General features: G+C 48.6%; 2 protein-coding genes across 5 annotated transcripts in view; both read right to left on the minus strand.

Moving 5' to 3' along the window:
* The window catches only part of PAXBP1 (PAX3 and PAX7 binding protein 1), a 34,725-nt gene extending 32,120 nt beyond the window's left edge, over window positions 1–2,605 (minus strand). Inside the window, exons 1-2 of one of the 2 annotated variants that reach the window (XM_054048281.1) lie at window positions 2,138–2,605; window positions 1,172–1,300 (exon numbers count right to left, since the gene is read on the minus strand). In XM_054048281.1, coding sequence (XP_053904256.1) covers window positions 1,172–1,300; window positions 2,138–2,531 — 523 coding nt within the window. In that variant the 5' untranslated portion in view covers window positions 2,532–2,605. The remainder of the gene's footprint in view (window positions 1–1,171; window positions 1,301–2,137) is intronic. The other variant, XM_054048291.1, reaches the window with a different exon arrangement.
* Window positions 2,606–15,913: 13,308 nt separating this feature from the next.
* C1H21orf62 (chromosome 1 C21orf62 homolog) overlaps window positions 15,914–19,020 on the minus strand; it is a 39,685-nt gene continuing 36,578 nt past the window's right edge. For 2 of the 3 annotated variants that reach the window (XM_054048304.1, XM_054048322.1), the window contains one exon: window positions 15,914–17,268. In XM_054048304.1, coding sequence (XP_053904279.1) covers window positions 16,552–17,268 — 717 coding nt within the window. In that variant the 3' untranslated portion in view covers window positions 15,914–16,551. The remainder of the gene's footprint in view (window positions 17,269–19,020) is intronic. The other variant, XM_054048313.1, reaches the window with a different exon arrangement.

Consider the following 19,020-nt stretch of genomic DNA (forward strand, 5'->3'; position numbering starts at 1 on the left):
AGAAATTCCATCATTTGAAACCATACTGAGTCTTGGGGTACGTCTTCACTTACCTGAGGGTCCGGCGGCAGGCAATCGATGTTCTGGGATCGATTTATCGCGTCTGGTTAAGACGCGATAAATCGATCCCGGAAGTGCTCGCCGTTGACGCCAGTACTCCAGCTCAGCGAGAGGAGTACGCGGCATCGACGGGGGAGCCTGCCTGCCGCGTCTGGACACGCGGTAAATTCGGACTAAGATTCTTCGAATTCAGCTACGTTAATAACGTAGCTGAATTTGCGTACCTTAGTCCGAAGTGGGGGCTTAGTGGGGACCAGGCCTCACATAATTCATCAGCAGGCCATGAACCTTCACAGCATAGACTCTCCACCTAAGCTAACAGTAACTGATAGCAGTAGTAGGTTGCCATCATCCATGTGGGCCAGCTGTTAGAGGGAGATGAAGCACACACTTTGCCAGTAAGCTTCGGTTATTAGCAGGAATGGTGAAACTCCGGAACCCTACGTTCTATTCAAGGTTCTAAGGGTATGTACTCTAATGGTTAGAGAGCTTTTTGCCCAACCACTCCTCCAGCCTGTTCTCATCTCAGTCTCTGCCTCACCTCCCCATGCGCATTGTTCCAGTTCTTAGTTTGAAACACAAAGATATAGGTCACTTTTTCTAACATAGAATCTCAACGTAAGGAATTCCACTCTGCCAACCCCTCAATTTTCTCCCTCACTTCAATGCTCTCCTTTTAGCACCTGTGGTGAGAGGGCACATCCTGGCAGAGGAGTGTGCTAGATGCAGCTCCAAATTCTAGCTGTTAGAAAATAGAAGTACAGCGTGATTTAAAGAAATTAGCATAGGCTTGAGAGTCAAGAACTACTCAGTTTTAATCCCAGCTCTAATGAGGGTTCACTGTGTAGCTTTCTAGTAAGTGTCCTCACCTCTCCACATCTATTTCCACATCAATAAAATGGGGCTAAATTTCATCTATGCCAAAAGGGTGCTTATGAGAATTAACTTAATGCTTATACAGACTGCTCTAAATATGCAGAGCACTCTAAGTATTAAAATGCTCAGTCCCCCTACAGAATTGACACTGCATCTTTAACGCAACTCATTTTTATGAACAGTATTTAATCTTTCAGCTAATACAAGTTACTACTAGGAGTAGTTTTGCAATTACCATCTGCTGGAGAATTGACTTCTGGTTTAACCTTTGATTTTTCGAGATCTTCTTTGTATTCTTTCTTCAGTAGTTTTACTATCTTTTTGCTGTAACTTGATTTTTTCACTTTAAAAACTTCTTCAGCTTCTTTAACAAAGAAAATCGGAAAACATTAAGTGACCTGGGAACAGATTGGTCAGCTACAACTCACAAATATATTTACCATCTGTCAAGTCTTTTCACGTGGTGCACAGCACAACCTCATAGTACAGTTACTAACAAAAGTATCCCACAAATCGAAATTCAAAGTTTAAATACAAGAACTATAAAAGTTTTCACAAGTAGGCACTGCAATTGCATATATTTTCAGTGCTATAAACTCTGATTATTTCATCATAAGCCTTGTGATAACAGGTGTTGTTCCTGAAGCCCAAACTTCTGGAATCACATCAATACACGAGAATCTCATTAAAAACATTCGTAACTATCCCAGTTGCAGATTAAAACGTAAAAATAAGCCCCTCATTGCATCTTAAAGGCTCAAAAAGAGAAGGCAAACGAAAAAACCCGCACGTGCACTTTTTATCTAACTTTTAAATCAAAAATTGAAGACACCTTATCACTCATTTTATTACCTAAACAATATACTGTGAATCACTGTGATATTCCCCCCGCCCCTTAAGTGCTAGTTTTCCTTTCCACTTAGTCCTTATTGGGGGAAACCACACGTTCAACATTTTGCCTTAATACAAAATTGCGGTAGGTAAATTCACAGTCACACGTGGCCCCGGGAAGGACGAACTAGGGCCTACACCGGCAGGGGTGGATTGGCCTGATGGACCGATAGGCCTTTCCCCCTGCCTCCCTAACACCGCGGGAGCACAAGCCGACAGGCGGACGGCAGCTTTGTAGCTACGAGCTCCCGACGGGGCACGGCCTCCCGGGGCTGGCTACGTGCAGCCAGGGCGGCCCGGCCCCACTCACCCTCCTCCTCGTCCTGGAAGCTGAGCAGACTGGCCCGCGGCGCCGTCGCCTCTTTGTTCTCCCGCAGCCGCTTCCGCTCCTTGGCCCGCCCGGCCCCCGGCAGCCCGTTCCCCTGCTGTGGCGGCGGCGGCGGCGGGGGCAGCAGCGCGGCCAGGCCGGGGCCGAAGCCCGGGCCTAGGCCGCTCCCCGCTCCGTAGCCCGTCAGGGCGGGGACGACGAGGGGGACGCAGCCGGTGGGAAGCGGCAGGAGCGGGGCCGCCTGGGCCATGGCGGCTTCGCCGGGCCCGTCCGCCCCCAGCGGCTCCTGCGGCTCCTCGTCCCGCTCTCGCTCCTCGTCCTCCTCCTCCGAGTCGTTCCGCTTCCGCACGTTCACCCGCCGCGCCTTGCGGAACATCCCGCCGGGCCCGGCACCGCGCAGCCCAGACACTCGCCCCGCAGCAGCGCGCCGCGGCCCAGCCCCGGCTCCCCCTCCCCGCAGCATGATAACCGGGCAGTCACAGCGCCACCTGCCGGCCCGCCCAGCCAGCCCCAGCGGCAGCAAGGGGAAGCGACTGCGCACCGCACCATAGAGTGCCGCGCCGGGCTAGCGTGCCTCGCGCAACCATAGAGGGTGGAGGCCTAGAGCGTCCACCCGCGCCTGCACAGCCGCCGCCATCTTGTGTGAACGGGGAAACAAGGGAGGGGGGAGCGATCACGTGACTGCTGTGGCGGCCTTCGGAGGGAGGGCGGCGCTACGGAAGTGCTATTGAGGACGGTGGAAACGTGACTCCTATTGGCTGCCGCGGCGCTCGGCGCTGCCCATGACTTGCCTAGGGCGTTAGGGTGGGGGAGGGGACTTACCTCTGTGGGTTTGTGTGGCTGAGGGGCTGGTGTGTCTCGCACCGCCGCCCCATGACTGGTCACCGGGGGAGGCGTGCAGGGAACCAGTGTGTGTGGCCACTGCCAGTGCCCACACATGTAGCCAGGTGTGATCTGCAGATGTGTTTTCACTCCTGAGGGCAGTATGCACCAAACAAACACATAAACATTCTGCACACAATATTTTAAAATTCTACAAATTGTCAAAGAAATGTGGAAGTGCTAGCATGGCCTTGGGGCGCATAGGCCACTGGCTGCATAGAAATGGGAGATCACTGTGCATTCCCCACCTCCGGACACAGACTCAGCGGTGAGGCTGCACCCATCCAGGCCTGTCCCTCCATGCCAGGTGTGGGCAGGCAGGCTCAGCAAGCCAGGATCCAAGTGTCAAGGGCCTTAGTGTGGCGGGGGAGGGGGAGCCAGGTGTGGGTTGAGAGTAGGGTTACCATACGTCCGGATTTTCCCGGACATGTCCGGCTTTTGGGGGCTCAAATCCCCGTCCGGGGGGAAATCCCCAAAAGCCGGGCATGTCCGGGAAAATCGGGAGGGCTCGGTGGTGCTCGGCCGGGCCGGCGGTGCGGGGCCGGGGGCATGGTGCCGGGCCGGGAACCAGGGTCACAGTGCCGGGCCGGGCGCGGGGCCGGAGGGAGAGCCGGGGGCGCGGTGCCGGGCCGGGAGCCAGTCAGCCGGGCCGGCGGGGAGCCGGTCAGCCGGGCCCACGAGGAGCCGGGCCCGCGAGGAGCCGATCAGCCGGGCCCGCGGGGAGCCGATCAGCCGGGTCGGCGGGGAGCCGGTCAGCCGGGGAGCCGAGCCCGCGGGGAGCCCGGTCAGCCGGGGAGCCGAGCCCGCGGGGAGCCAGGCCCGCGGGGAGCCGGGGAGCTGGGGGGTGCGCCGGGGGCCGGCAGTGCTGGGCGGGCCGGGGGTGGTCGGCCGGGGCCGGCACCCCAGGGCCCGAGCCGACCCAGGCTGGAGCCGCCGGGGGGCCAGCCTGGGCCGCGCCTCCTCCCCCCCACATCCCCCTTACCTGCTTCAGGCTTCCCGCAAATTAAATGTTCGCGGGAAGCAGGGGAGGGGGCGGAGACTTTGGGGAGGGGGCGGGGGTGTGGGCGGGGCTGGGGGCGGGGCCGGGGGCCGTGGAGTGTCCTCCATTTGGAGGCACAGAATATGGTAACCCTAGTTGAGAGAGTTCTGTGTGGGGCGATCTGGGTGCAGAGGGGGAATCTGGCTGCACAGGAGCTTGTTGGGGGGAGTTCTGGGTACAACAGTAATGGGACTTTGCAGGGGTCCATATGAAACTGGTTAGGGCTCAGCGGGGAGAGTCTGGGTGTGGGGGGGATAGGGTGACCAGATCACCCAAGTCAAATATCTGGGGGGTGACGAGGGGGGGGGCGTGGCAGGGCAAAAAAAAAAAAAACCACCCTTCCTCCACAAGCGCTGGAGGGAGGCCTGGGAGACGCAGGGGAAGCACGGGGCCAGGGTGAGTGAGAGTCCGGCCTGGCCCCGAGCAGGCAGGACTCAGTCGGGCAGTAGGGAGAGTAGGGGGGCGGCCCGTGGGGCCCCCGGAGTGGGGGGAAAAAGGTCCCAGCCCCCCCCCGTCCCGCTCAGGTCCCACAGGGGAACGAACGGGGCTGGGCTGCCGATGCCTCCGCCCCGGGGCCGCCGCGGGATTGCACCAGCTGGGCAGCAGCCCAGACGCGACTGGCCAGGGGCTGGGCGCAGCGTGCGTGCTGCTGGGTCCCCACAACAGGCCTGGGCTCGGGGGGGTTGGGCCCGGGCGCCAGAGCCGCAGCCACCGAGCTTGGCCATCGGCCACTTCCTCCCCCCGCGGCAGTGAGAGCTGCAGCAGCGGCTGCTCCCGAGTCCCGCTGCCCGGAGGGGGGCCTGACCCAGCTCTAGATGCCATACAAGAGAAGAGGTCCTGTCCTCCCCAACCCAGCCGAGACTAGCAGCTGAGCCGGCGCAGGGTAGGAGCCACCAGCAAGGTCTTCCCCATTCCCACCTCCTGCCCCACAGTGATTTATCTCTCTGTTGGGCCCCGAAACATATTGCTGGAGAGGGTTGCATGACCGCTCTTGTGACTTCCCTTTGCTTCCCCGTCAGAAAGTCATTTTTCTGCAGGGAAGCAAAGAAATCTGCAGGGGCGCTAAATTCTGCGCATATGCAGTGGCGCAGAATTTCCCCAGGAGTATGTTTTGTTTTGTTTCCAGTTTCTGGGTCTCAGTCTCTCCCGCCAGTGAGGGAGGTTAATTCCCCTGTTAATTCCCTGGCTTCTGTCTTATTAGAAAAAAATGGAAGTTGGGGCCATCTTTATTAGGGGTAGTAATCAGGAAATGGTTTCATCAGAACTGAGGCCAGCCTGGTCAGTCCCTCCCACTGGAAGTAATAAGAGATGGTAGCCATTTTAACTAAGCAAAATTCATGAGTTTGCTGGTAGAAATCAGAAAATAATACAATTTGAAACAAAGCATCTAAAATTGGAAGAGTTAGCCACTCACATGACACTGTTTAACAGCTCCCAAGGCATCCCTGCAACCCTCCTAGGATATCAGGCATCTAGCAAGATTTCAGGAACTTCCCAACAGATCCACTTTCCAACCACAGTTGGCTGCTATAGTAGAGAACTTGCAGGCGGACTACCTCCATCTCCCTTTGCTCTCACAAGTCCCTCTTTTGGATCCAAGTAAGCCTAGGGTAGCTGGGAGGAGGAGGCAGAGGTACCTCTGGCTGGCTGCCCTGGTGTGTTCTGCTGGCAAGGGAGGTGAGAATACTAGAAAAAGGGGGCAGACACTGGGAAATTGAGGTGGTGGGGAGAGAATGGGCAGGGGGAGTGGCAGAAGTAGGGAACAGAATCAGCGGAAGGGATTGAAAGATGACGGACAGCATGGAGAGCTGAAGGGGCTGAAATGGGAAGCAGAAACAGAGAAGGTCACTCAGAAGAGCAGGTTCCTCCAGAATCCCTGTGCTTACACGGTCACTGTATTGCCAGCATCTAACTCATCACTTTGTAAACCCTGTTGAATAGGAAAGGTGCTATATAACTAATTTCTGTGCTGTTCTAAATTTATAGTGTTTTTCATAGGTTATGTCTGAACTACTGAGTGACAGAAAAACCATTCCATAGCCCTTGCACTAGTGTCCATTATTTGATATATTTAATTCGTTGATGTTCGAGAATTAATGAGAAACACACATTAATTTGAAAGACTTTATAGCAGCCACTTTCCTTACATGCTGCAAACTGAGCCAGATAGAAAATCATATGTAAACATTAACCTTTTCATGAAAATACACTGTTAAACACTACAGGTCTTCATCAAATTGTTCAACCAGTATTAAAGCATGGAAAGTCATTTACAATTTCTTAGGCATCTTACCTGGACCCCGATACTTGTTTCCCAAAGATATATTATTTGCTTTAAGACAGAGCTAGAAATAGCTGTGCTTATGTATGGACCAAATCCTCCCTTTCACCTGCAGATGAGAAGGGTCCTGAACAGTGGTATTAATAGAGTTTGCAGCTCACATGATGTCTACAGTAACTCCTCACTTAAAGTCGTCCCAGTTAACATTGTTTTGTTGTTACGTTGCTGATCAATTAGGGACCATGCTCATTTAAAGTTGCACAATGCTCCCTTATAAAGCTGTTTGGCAGCCGCCTGCTTTGTCCACTGCTTCCAGAAAGAGCAGCCCATTGGAGCTAGCTGGTGGGGGCTTGGAACCAGGGTAGACCAGCAGCCCCCCATCAGCTCCCCTAAGTTCCCCGTGCGGCAGCCATCGAGCAGGCTATCAATTGCCAGGCAGTTCAGCTGTCCCTCCCCCCACTGCCATGTGCTGCTCCTGCCCTCTGCCTTGGAGCTGCTCCTGGGAGCCTCCTGCTTGCTGTGTGGGGGGGAGAAGGGTGCTAATGTCAGGGTGTCCCTCTCCCCACCGCTCCTTTACTCCATTGGGCCATCTCCACAGAGCAGGGAGGGACACGACAGGGCTCAGGACGGAGGGAACTTGCTGGCAGTAGCTGCTGTCTCAACTTGCTGATCTACTTAAAAAGGTAATGTACTTAGAGTGCGGTCAGGGTACTTAAAGGGAAAATACATGTCTCTCTCTCTCTCACACACACAGGGTGTGTGTCTCTATCTCTCTCTGCCATGTTGGCTCCCCTCCCTCCATTCGTGCTGCCTTGTAGAGTGTGAGGCTACATTAATAACAATGTGTTAACCCTTGAGGGCTCAGCCGAGTGCTAGTTCATCATTTAGCAGTAAGGCATTCCCTGGGAAATATCCCACCCTCTGACTCCACCGCCTTAACCAAGCTTCACAATCATCATTGCTGTGTACAGTATTAAATTGTTTAAAACTTATACTGTGTGTGTGTGTGTATATATATATATATATATATATATATATATATATATATATATATATATATATGGGGGGATTAGGTTCCACGGAAATTTTTTTCGCCAGAGAAAAGACTATCTATCTATCTATCTATCTATCTAAATAGTCTTTTCTCTGGCGAAAAAAATTTCCGTGGAACCTAATCCCCCCATTTACATTAATTCTTATGGGGAAACTGGATTCGCTTAACATTGTTTTGCTTAAAGTCGCATTTTTCAGGAACATAACTACAACGTTAAGTGAGGAGTTGCTGTACATGTGCAACATTGGAGGCCAGCTATGTGGCATCTCTTAAGGCAGCAGCCTTTTTAGGGCACATCAGAAACAGGGTAGGGTAAGAGCAGGTTGATTGACCACTGCACAGACTTTCAAGTCTTTGGTGTCTCCAGAAGAGGGGCATGAGGACTGCAGAGGCTACCCCCAGCTATTAAGCTGGAGTAGTAGCCACTTTTCAGCTCCTTTCCCTCTCATGGGCTGGAGGAAGGATTCCTCCCTACTTCCCGATCAGAGTTCTCTTGTGCTCAGCTGGGCATAGGGTTGAAGATTATATTATGTGACCTTTATTCAGAACATTACTCTGAGCAAAACTAAGTGCAGTTTTCTTTTAAGTATCTGGAAGACTTAAGTGCTTTCCTGTTTCCATACTAGCCTTCCCACCAAAGCCAGAGCTCATATTTATTAGTACTGCATGCTTCCATTTTAAAAGATGTTGTAATGGTAATACTTAATGACTTTGTTATTCAACACCTTTTTACTAGAGGGCAGCACACCCTCACAGTATAGTCACTGATAATCTATTAGACTTTCTTGATTATATCAGTTTTTATATATGGTGTACTAACATCCACAAGTTAGTTAATTTGTATAATCCAGTTCTGAGAATTTTTAAGAGAGGAGTGTCTTGCCTCAGGATTATTAATCAGCCAAAACCAATTTGTGCTTTCAACCTTAATAAGATTGCTTAGAGAGGTGGTGTCTGGAGTTCCTAGAAAACCAATCTGCATTAGTCTCTCTCGCTTGCTCATGAAGAGCTATGTCTCTCTCAACTCAGCCACAGTTCAGAACTGAGTCCTTAGCATTTATGAAGCAACCCCAAAGGCTCCATATCATGAGTAAGACCTCAACATCATGAAATTGGGTGAAAATTAATGAGATGAAAATTAATAATACATTTTAGTTTCTTTTTATTTGTCTTCTGGTTTGTGAGCCTTTAGGAAACACTGGGGACATATTTCCACGCTTTTCTCAGTAATCAGGATGGCTAGAAATTTGTTTTTGTTTATGAAAGCTGGAATTCTCATGTAGACCTGTGACTCTAGGATCTGCAGTTTTAAGAAAAACACCAATTATTTCAAGATTCATGATAAAAATCATGAGAGTTGGCAAAATCAACTAAAAAGCCCTTTATTTATTTTAAATTTTTTGTAGTAGGTTGAGGGTATATTCCCAGAGATGGCAGGTGGAAAGGAGGCTGTTTGTAGCTGATTCACAGTTTGGCTGAATTGAGTTAAGTTCCAATCCTTTAAACACGCACATTCTTAACTTTACTACCATGAGTAGTAGTAAATCAATGGGATTTCATGGTAGTAAAGTTAAGCATGGTTGTAAGTGTTTGCAGGATTGGGGGCTTCCTTTGTTCCTCTTGAATATTTGTTTTTTGAATGCTGCTGGATATTACAGAAACTGTGAAACAGGCATCCACCAGAACTGCCGGCATAACACCTAAACTTACCAGGTGTGCCATAGAACCCATAAGTGTAGCATTATACCAACTTTTTGTCCAGGCTTGGACTACTGTCAAGGTACCAGTAGAGTGAAAGGAAGGGATCATCAACCCACTTTATAAGGAGAAAGTCCCACACACTGAGTGCAGCAGCTAGAAGTCAATAACTCTGTTTAATGTTCCTGGAAAAGTTTTTACACGTGTCCTACTTGCTCAGCTCCAGCCTTTCCTTGTAAAACATCATCGCTCAGAGCAATCAGGCTTCACTGCTGGGTGATCTACAATGGACGCTATACATCCTCTTCATCTTTTATCTGAGACCAGTTACGAATTCAATTGTCCTTTGGCAGCAGCATACATAGACCTAAAGGCAGCCTTCAGTTCTGTCAATAGATCTGACCTGTGGAAGGCCCTGTGAGGCAATGGTGTTCCCGACATCTTCCTGAGATTAATTCAAGATCTACGTAATGACTCATGGGCATGGATACAATGAGGGACTCATAGATCTGACAGATTTTACATTAGATCTGGGATGAATCAGGGATATGTCCAGTAGTGCAAGTAGAAATCATTTCTTGCCAGTACGCTGCACTCATGGGAGGGAGACAAAGGGGGGGGGGGCACGTGACCTCCCCACATGACTCTGCCCCACCCCCAGCCCGGGGCCCCCGTGCTCTCTCTCTCCCCTCCCCATGATCCACATCTATCCCATGTTACCTGTCGTGGGGTGGGGGTTTCTGTCCTCCTACCGCTGTGCCAGAGACTTCTGCTGTCCAGACCCCAGGCAGGAGGACTCAGGAAATGCAGCTATGTGGAAGGGTTGGGGGCAGTACAGCCGCACCTAGGGTGACCAGACGTCCCGATTTTATCGGGACTGTCCCGATATTTACTTGTTTGTCCCGCGTCCCGACCGATGTTTGGTTGGGACACTGGACAAAGAAGCAATTTTTGCCCTCCACTCCGGCTCGCGCCCCCCTCCCCGCCCCGACTCTGCCCCCTCCTTCCCCCATTGGATAGCTCCCCAAATCCCCGCCCTGGCCCCGCCTCTTCCCCACACACACCGCTTGCGCGCTGATCAGCTGTATGGCGGCGGCGCAAGCGCCGGAGGGAGGCCGGACACCAGCGTGTGTGGCGCGGCCGCCATGAAGATTAAGAGGGTGGTGCGGTACAGCAGCTGCGCCTGGAGGCCAGCGGAGGAGGGATGTGTGGAGGGGGGATGGAGGGAGGAGGGTCGGGCAGTTGCTCCGAGTCCGCGCCTCTCTCTTGGCGCAGCGGCTGTGGGGGGTCCGGGGTGCCGGCGGTGTAACCCGAAACCTCCCGCCCGTGAGTGGAGCGGAGGCGGCGGGGGAAGAAGGAAGTGGCTCGGCAGTCCCAAACACACCGAGGGGGGAGCGCTCCGGTTTGTTCACTGGAGCTTATGGCAGCTACAGGGTGGGGAAGGGCAGGGGTCTGTGCCTCCTTTGCGGGGCTCTCCCGTCCCCGGGTGGGTTCTCACTGCCCCCTGCTCCTGCGGCCTTCCCGGCCCCACCCCCCGGGACTTTGCCTCCTGCACCAGCCTTTGTGTGCGGAGGCAGGACAAGCCCATGCCGGGAGGGAGGCTGGTTTTTAGGGCAGAGGAACAGCCGAGCGCTGCATCTCTGATTGCAGAGCCGGGGGGGGCAGCCATCGGCTCCAGAGGGTTGGGGCGGGGGCGGGGCTCTGGCGGCTTTTTTTTTTTTTTGCTCCGCCCCCCCCGGCGTCCCGATATTTCATCTTTGGTATCTGGTCACCCTAGCCGCACCGGAAGAGCTGCCAGAGTGGGGCCACTAGGTGGGGGGCCTTCGCTACTGCGGTTCCTGGGAGATCAAGGCTCTCCGGAACTGCAGTGGCGAAAGGAGCAGAAGAACATGGGGCCGCCGGGCTGCCCCACGCCAGCAGCTCCTCCAGCGTGGCTGCTGTACCGCCCCCAGCACCCCACCCCCACCGCCCTGTAGACCCCAGGCAGGAGGACTCAGGAGATGCAACTGCATGGAAGGGCTGGGGGTGGGCGCCTCCTGCGTCTTTCCGGTACACCATACCAATTATAAATATCTTACTGGTATGGCATACTGGACCATATCACTGTACTTGTACCACTGGATATGTCCTGCCCCCAGCCCTGTTCTGCCATCCAATGGATTGGCTCCTTGAACATGTCTTCATAAATACCAGCATAACTTGGATCAACTTCTTTTACCAAACTGGATTATACAGGTGATATCATCCTCTTCAGCCAGGGCGCAAATGACCTTACAGACACATTAGAGAGCTTCCTGGATGTGGCAGCTGCCCTGGGACTAAGGATTTCTGGGGATAAACAAAAACACACCTGGCACACCCCGTACGCATGCCTATGAATAGAATGCTGATTTACATTTATTATAAATAATTTTGGATGTTTTTCTTAATTTTCAAATATATTGATTTCAGTTATAACACAGAATGCAAAGTGTAGAGTGCTCATTTTATACTATGTTTTATCACAAATATTTGCACTGTTAAAAAAAGATCTACAAGTTGAAGCATGAAGAGGCATATGAATGTTTAGCATATCTGGCACATAAATACCTTGCTATGCTGGCTACAGCAGTGCCATGCGAATGCCTGTTCTCACTTTCAGCTGACATTGTAAATAAGTAGCATTATCTTCTGTAAATGTAAATAAACTTGTTTGTCTTAGTGATTGGTTGCACAAGAAGTAGGACTGAGTGGACTTGTAGGCTCTAAAGTTTTACAGTGTTTTGTTTTTGAGTGCAGTTATGTAAAAAAAAATAATAATTATTCATTTGTAAGTTGCACTTTCACAATAAAGAGATTGAATTACAGTACTTGTATGAGGTGAATTGAAAAATACTACTTTTATCTTTTTTTACAGGGCAAATATTGGTAATAAAAATAATATAAAGTGAGCACTGTATACTTTGTATTCTGTGTTATAATTGAAATCAATATTTTAAAATGTAGAAAAATATTCATAATACATTTAAATTGGTATTCTATTGTTTAACAATGTGATTAAAATGGTGATTCGGTTTTTTTAATCAAGTTAATTTATTTTGAGTTAATTGCTTGAGTTAACTGTGATTAATTGACAGCCCTAGTAATAGCCCCGTAGAACTTATAGATACTTGGAATAAAGCTGAATAGTGTGGCTATGGACACTCAGCAGTATGGCATATTGTCGTTGGATGTTATAAGGACAAGTAAATGTTAGAATGCCTAATTTTTGGATTGGCATCTTTTTCATTAGTCCCTAAAAATAAATAAACGAAAGGTCCTGTATGGAAATAAAATTGAAGAATGCATAAGAAGAGCTGTTTCTTATCTATGGGCCAAACTCTGAGGTTCTTACTCAGTTTTCACTCAAGTTTTATCCTCTATCCTTACTCGCTATTTGCAATGGGAGTTTGCCTGCATAATGACTGAGTTAAAAATTGAGTAAGTACTTGTGGTCTAGTGATTGGGAGAAGGGTGAAAGGAGCTTCAGATCCAAGTGGTTTGTGCTTTGATGGAATCTGTTTTCAAAAAAGAGAAAATGTGTCTCTACTTTTCAGACAAAAATAAAATAATGCTGAATCTCACCATCAGTAGGGTTACCAGATGTCCCATTTTTATGGGGGCAGTCCCATTTTCTGGGACTTTTTCTTATATAGGTGCTGTAGCGGGGTGGTTATCCGCTCCTGCCCTGAGAGGTTTAAAACAGCCCTGGCAGAGGGCTGGGGCAAAGGGAAAAGCTACTGGGCTGATTGGGGAAGTAGCTGCACCTGGGCCACACCCTAATCAGGCCCAGCTGGCCCTATAAAGAATCTAGGAGCCAGGAGCTCAGCAGTCTCTCTGTGCACTCAGAGAGAGAAGGGCCTGGTAGCAGTGAGCTAGAGAACCTGAGTGGAGCAGGGCTGGGGACAGGCTGAGGAGCTACAGCCTGGATAGCCCCAGGCTGTGACCTAGTAGGAGGCCAAGGGGTACTGGGGGTTGCAGAGGGCAGCCTGTGGGTAGGCCAAGGCAGCAGGTCCAAACCCAACCTTGCCTGTGATGAGTGGCCTATACTGCAGTCTGCCCCAGGGAGTGGGGGCTAGTTGGTGACTGGCAGTGGCCTTATTCTGAGGTGAGGTAGGGATAGTGGGTGGGGGGTCCCTGGGGAGGGGAGATCCTAGTACTGAGGGGTGTACTGCCAGGGGCAGCACCCCAGATACAAGGGCACCAGGGTCCGGGAGGGACATGGGGGCTAGAGGACAGGCGGATCACCAGCCTACAGGTTGTGCTCCAGGATGCTGGAAGAGCTAATTCCCAGAAGAGACCAGCAGGAGGTGCTGCAGGGGTGAGTCTGCCCCTCTACAGGTGCCTATTACTTCCCCACCCCCTGTTCTGTTTTTTCACAGTTGCTATCTGGTCACCCTAACCATCAGAAACAAACTCTTTAAAGCAAATAAAAGAGTAAAGAGAAAAATGTAGGTAAAATGTTGGTAAAATACTTATGGCATCAGGGTATCTACAACTATTCATGGATATAAATAAATATTGCATTTGGAGGGCCTAACTCAATTTAAAATCTCTTCATAATTTAAAATAGAAGCTCCTTGTTAAAGATATCATGATAGTGAGTGTGGGGGGTTGGATCACAGAAACCCCCTTGGGAACTGCCAAGTGATGTGCCAAGACTACTTCTGCCCCTGCTTTCCCTGCCAGCTTGGGACCCCAGCACCCTGTATGGCTGAGCCAGACACGCCCATCTGCTCCAACACAGACCCAGGGTCTGAATTACTTGCCCCAAAGCTGCAGATTTAACTGAAGGCAGCTTCCAGAAGTGTTCTTGTCTTTAACACTCAGATGCCCAACTCCCAATGGGGTCTAAACCCAAATAAATTCATTTTACCCTGTATAAAGCTTATACAAGGTAAACTCATAAATTGTTCGCCCTCTATAACACTGATGGAGAGAGATGCACAGCTGTTTGCCCCCCCCCCCCGGCATTAATACATATTCTGGGTTAATTAATAAGTAAAAAGTGATTTTATTAAATACCGAAAGTAGGATTTAAGTGGTTCCAAGTAGTAGCAGACAGAACAAAGTGAATTACCAAGTGAAATAAAATAAAACATGCAAATCTAAGCCTAATACAGTAATACAATTGAGTACAGATAGAATCTCACCCTGAGAGATGTTTCAATACGTTTCTTTCACAGACTGGATGCCTTCCTAGTCTGGGCACAATCCTTTCCCCTGGTACAGCCCTTGTTCCAGCTCAGGTGGTAGCTAGGGGATTTCTCATGATGGCTGCCTCTTCTTGTTCTCTCCCACCCACTTATATCTCTTTTGCATAAGGTGGGAATCCTTTGTCCCTCTCTGGGTTCCCACCCCCATCTTTTCTATGGTTAAAGATGTCTTACAGTGACATGTGATCATGTCACCTGAACTGGAATCCTTCATTACCCACTTGCCAGCACACATGTACTGTATACAGGGAGACTTACAAGTAAAACAAAGCCATCTACAGACAATTGTCCTGGTTAATGGGAGTCATCAAGATTCTAAACCATCATTAACGGCCCACACTTTGCATAATTACAATAGGCCCTCAGAGTTATATTTCATATTTTTAGTTTCAGATACAAAAGTGGTACATTTATACAAATAGGATGATCACACTCAGTAGATTATAAGCTTTGTAATGATACCTTACAAGAGACCTTTTGCATGAAGCATATTCCAGTTACATTAGCATATTTTCATAAAGTCATATAGAGTGCAATGTCACAGTGAGTTTGGTCTGACAACATATAGATCAGAAAGATAGAAATTAGAAGTCAGAGTGAGTTTACCCTCTCTTTGGAAACTGATAAATCATGCCTGCCAGAGATATCAGCTACTGGTATTAGAAGTTAACTAATACTTCTAGAGAGCATTTTCTCCCCCCTCCCCCACCTTTGGAATGTACCAGACTGCGCCAAGTTTTGAGTATTTTTGAAATCTCTCTCAGGGAAAGATTTCCTTATCTTCTGACTACTTACAACACTATCACCACCGTTCCCTTTTCAAATTACACAAGCTGAACACTGTTCTTTGTCCAGGGGCCCTGCCATCTTTCTCAGTTATAGTTATGAGAAAGGATTTATTTTAAATGGGAAAACAAATTAATAGATTCCCCAGTTCCTTAACACCATCACTCCCCCAGGTGTTATCAAAAGCTAAGGGGGAAAGATTTGTTAGATATCCCTTATTTGCAGTACAAGACTGTAAAGATCCGCTGTTCTAGATACTTATACTTCATATATGTGATAGAATTAATCTAACCTTATTGTTAAAACTGGCAATTCATCTTTGGTAACCTATATAAAAGGGTCTGCTGGAGCCAGAGCCAAAGGTTCTGTCAGATTTCTGCATCTGTGCAGCCAACAAATCTCCAAGTTTTGTGTTAACGTAGACCCAAATTAAGATAACACTGGAGTAATCAAACAGCCTTCATAAGGAGACATAATTGCTCATCATACATTATCCTAACGGTTTTCCAAGGCAAATAATGGGGTGAGCTTTCAAACTACAACTGAAAAAGGTCCATGTACTTTTATGTAAAAAGATAAGAGATTCAGTACATATAACTAGATATACTCACTACTATTCATATTACTTATACATTTTCCACATATTTAGTACATCTAGCACAGGGGTCGGCAACGTTTGGCACGCGGCTCACCAGGGTAAGCACCCTGGCGGGCCGGGCCAGTTTATTTACCCGCTGACGCGGCAGGTTCGGCCGATCGCGGCCCCCACTGGCCACGGTTCGCCGTCCCGGGCCAATGGGGGCGGCAAGAAGCGGCACGGGCGAGCGATGTGCTGGCCGCGACTTCCCACCCCCCCCAATGGCCCGGGACGGTGAACCGCGGCCAGTGGGGGCCACGATCGTCCGAACCTGCCGCGTCAGCGGGTAAATAAACTGGCCCGGCCCACCAGGGTGCTTACCCTGGCGAGCCGCGTGCCAAATGTTGCTGACCCCTGATCTAGCAGAATGTGTAAAAACACATTACAGATGGGTTATTATTAGGTAGTTCCATACCCAAAGGTACATTGTCATGTTTTCATATGCCCAAGTAATGCACATTTCATAACAAAATTAATCAACATATTTCAATGTTTACCATACAATAATTAAGTCATTATGAAAACGTAGTTACATCATTTTTAAAATTGATCATTACACATTTTCTCTGTTCTCTAAGGAACAGGTTACAGAATTAATTCTCTATGTTCAAACTATTTTGAACCCCACACTTTGTGAGTAGTGTCATTTTGAGTGCAGTAAGAACTGACCCACACTTACTTTCCTTTCTGGGTCAAACAAAACAGACTTGCAAAAGTTCTATATCTTGTTCTATTGACAGGTTAACGTGCCCCCTTACTGTACTGCTGAAGTTGTTGAACATGTCTCAGTAAATGAATGTTACAATGTAGCTTTTGTTATTACTAGTTGAAAATATATCAGAATATGGCAGACTTGGAAAGTGGTCTGTAATGCTGGAGACATTTTCCACACTGTAGGACTTCAGTAAAGAATACCTGTTGAAAAGAGATGTATCCAAGACAGAAATATACAAAAACATTTGCCTGTCTTTGTGTAGCACCTTCAGTTTGTCTCTCATCTCATTGTCGCCACTATTGTAGATTGTTAAATTTTGCTCTAGAAACTGGCCCTTAACCACACTGTTTATTCTCAGCTTTCGCAATCCCAAAATAGCCAGGTATTCTCTTGGTAGAGGAGTGGAGCCACAGAGTGAAAGCTTCAGGTAGTGCACCACTGTAAAGTTCAACAGCATTCCAAGCACGGTCGTATCTGTGAACCAAATTGTTAGGTCACTGTGGTAGCTGGCTCTGTCTATTGTATAAGGCAAGATGGTTTTGCAACTGCACATGAGGTTTGCCAAGTTGTAGTCACAGTCATGGATATCAGCAGAACAGCTGCAGTTGCGAATTTTATTTTCCTTGGTGAAAATCAGAGTGTTGTTCTTCTGACCTCTCACAAAACTGTTAAGACAGAAACAAAGAAAGCCAACCAAAAGGAAATGGTGCTTATGGCAGGATACTGACATCACGTTTCCAGGCATCTTGTCATCTTTTACTCCGTGATTCTTATCATTTGCCATTACCTATGAGAATAAGAGTAGCTTTATTATACTAGGGTTCACTTAATTGTTAATACTTTCTCCCATTCACTGTCTGACTTGTCTATTCAGGGCTACATTGTCACTTTACAATCTTCCCTAAGTTAGGGGACAAGATGGGTGAGGTAATATCTTTTATTGGACCAATTTCTGTTTGTCAGAGAGACAAGCTTTCAAGCCACACAGAGCACTTCATCAGGTTAGGGGAGACACATAGCTGCACTGATCCCAGTGCAGGTCAGAGAACAAACTGATTCAATTGGATTTCTTGCCAGCCGTTCCCTTCCACTGGGGGAGGAATAAATTGTTTTACTCACTTTTATAGAACAGCTTATTTCCCCCTGTGCACTTCGCCAGCTACTCTGGCTGACAAGGGTGAGGGCAAAGATAGGGCTCCTCCTACTCCTTGCTCCTATCCGTCTCTTCCCAGTGCACTTGTTTGCTGCGAGGAATATTGAGTGAGTACTAATAACCCCTGCAACACTAACTGCAGTGGAGGGCAATCTGAGCAGGGAAGTAAAAGATGGGGTCTTACTGCCTCTTACTCCCCCTGCATGGCTCAGTAAGGGCTGAGACAATCTAGCCTTTAGAATGTGAACTCTTTGGGGGCAGAGACTGTCTATTACTATGTGTTTGTGCAGTGCCTAGCACAATAACGTCCCTACAGTCATTGGAGCCTCTAGGCATGCCTGTAATAGAAATAATAAAGGCATGGAGGTTTATAAAGAACAAATTGTATCTCAGTCATTTAATCTTTACTGTTTTATAGCTCTCATCAGAGCTATGGTTGAGTACCAAACCATAATGAACATTCTTCTCTCAAGCCATAGCCTACACGTATGGCGGCATGTAGACTATAGACACTGCATGCCCCCCAGCATGGGTATAAACAGCAGTGAGGCCCTGCTTAAATGAGTAAAGACATGACAGAACCTTAGGGTATATACCCTACACAGCTCTCTACCCCACCCCCCATAGTGTGTCTCCCATCTACACTGCTAAAAATAGCAGTGTAGTGTCCCGACCCTCCGGCAGCAGGAAAAGGCTCTGTCGGGGGGGAGGCAGCAGGGAAATGCCACAGCAGCTCCTGCTGCTGGAGCTGTTCCTCGCTGTAGTGAAAGACTCAGGCAGTGGGGCAAGGCTCCAGCAGGGGAAGGCAGGGAATAATACACTGCTAAGAATAGCAGTGTAGATCAGGGAGGCACTGATTGGGCAAGTTAGAGAGCCGTGGTGAGTACATCCCTAAGGTTCTGGTGTGTCTTTACTCTATTCACCTGAGCAGTGCCTCACTGTCTACACTGCTATTTATACCCATGCTGGGAGGGGCATGAAGTGTCTGTACTGTGTAGACATCAGATACAGACAGCATCTTACAATCAGGCTGTTGTGATTTGCCCTCATCCTGAAAAAATACCACTTTTTCTTCTGAGTAAAACTAGAACAAGCCATGAAGATTTTATGAAGTAAAACACAAAACATATACATTCACTTCATATGCATAATTATTCATCAGACATAAAAAGGCATTCATTGTCCAAAATGAAGAGCTTGTAATTTTGTAAGTAAAACACAAGAACACAATAATCGACTACTAACTGGCTAGGCCCACCAGTCTTTTGTATTTGTTCTTAGATACTTTTACCAGCTTATTTGCTTTTTCAGAATCTAACCTGTTGCACAATTTAGATTTAACCAGTTCAAATATGCTAAAAACACACTTGGTTGATACTGGGCTGC

The sequence above is a fragment of the Malaclemys terrapin genome, chromosome 1 (assembly GCF_027887155.1).
Source record: "Malaclemys terrapin pileata isolate rMalTer1 chromosome 1, rMalTer1.hap1, whole genome shotgun sequence".
In the NCBI taxonomy this organism is placed as follows: Eukaryota; Metazoa; Chordata; order Testudines; family Emydidae; genus Malaclemys; species Malaclemys terrapin.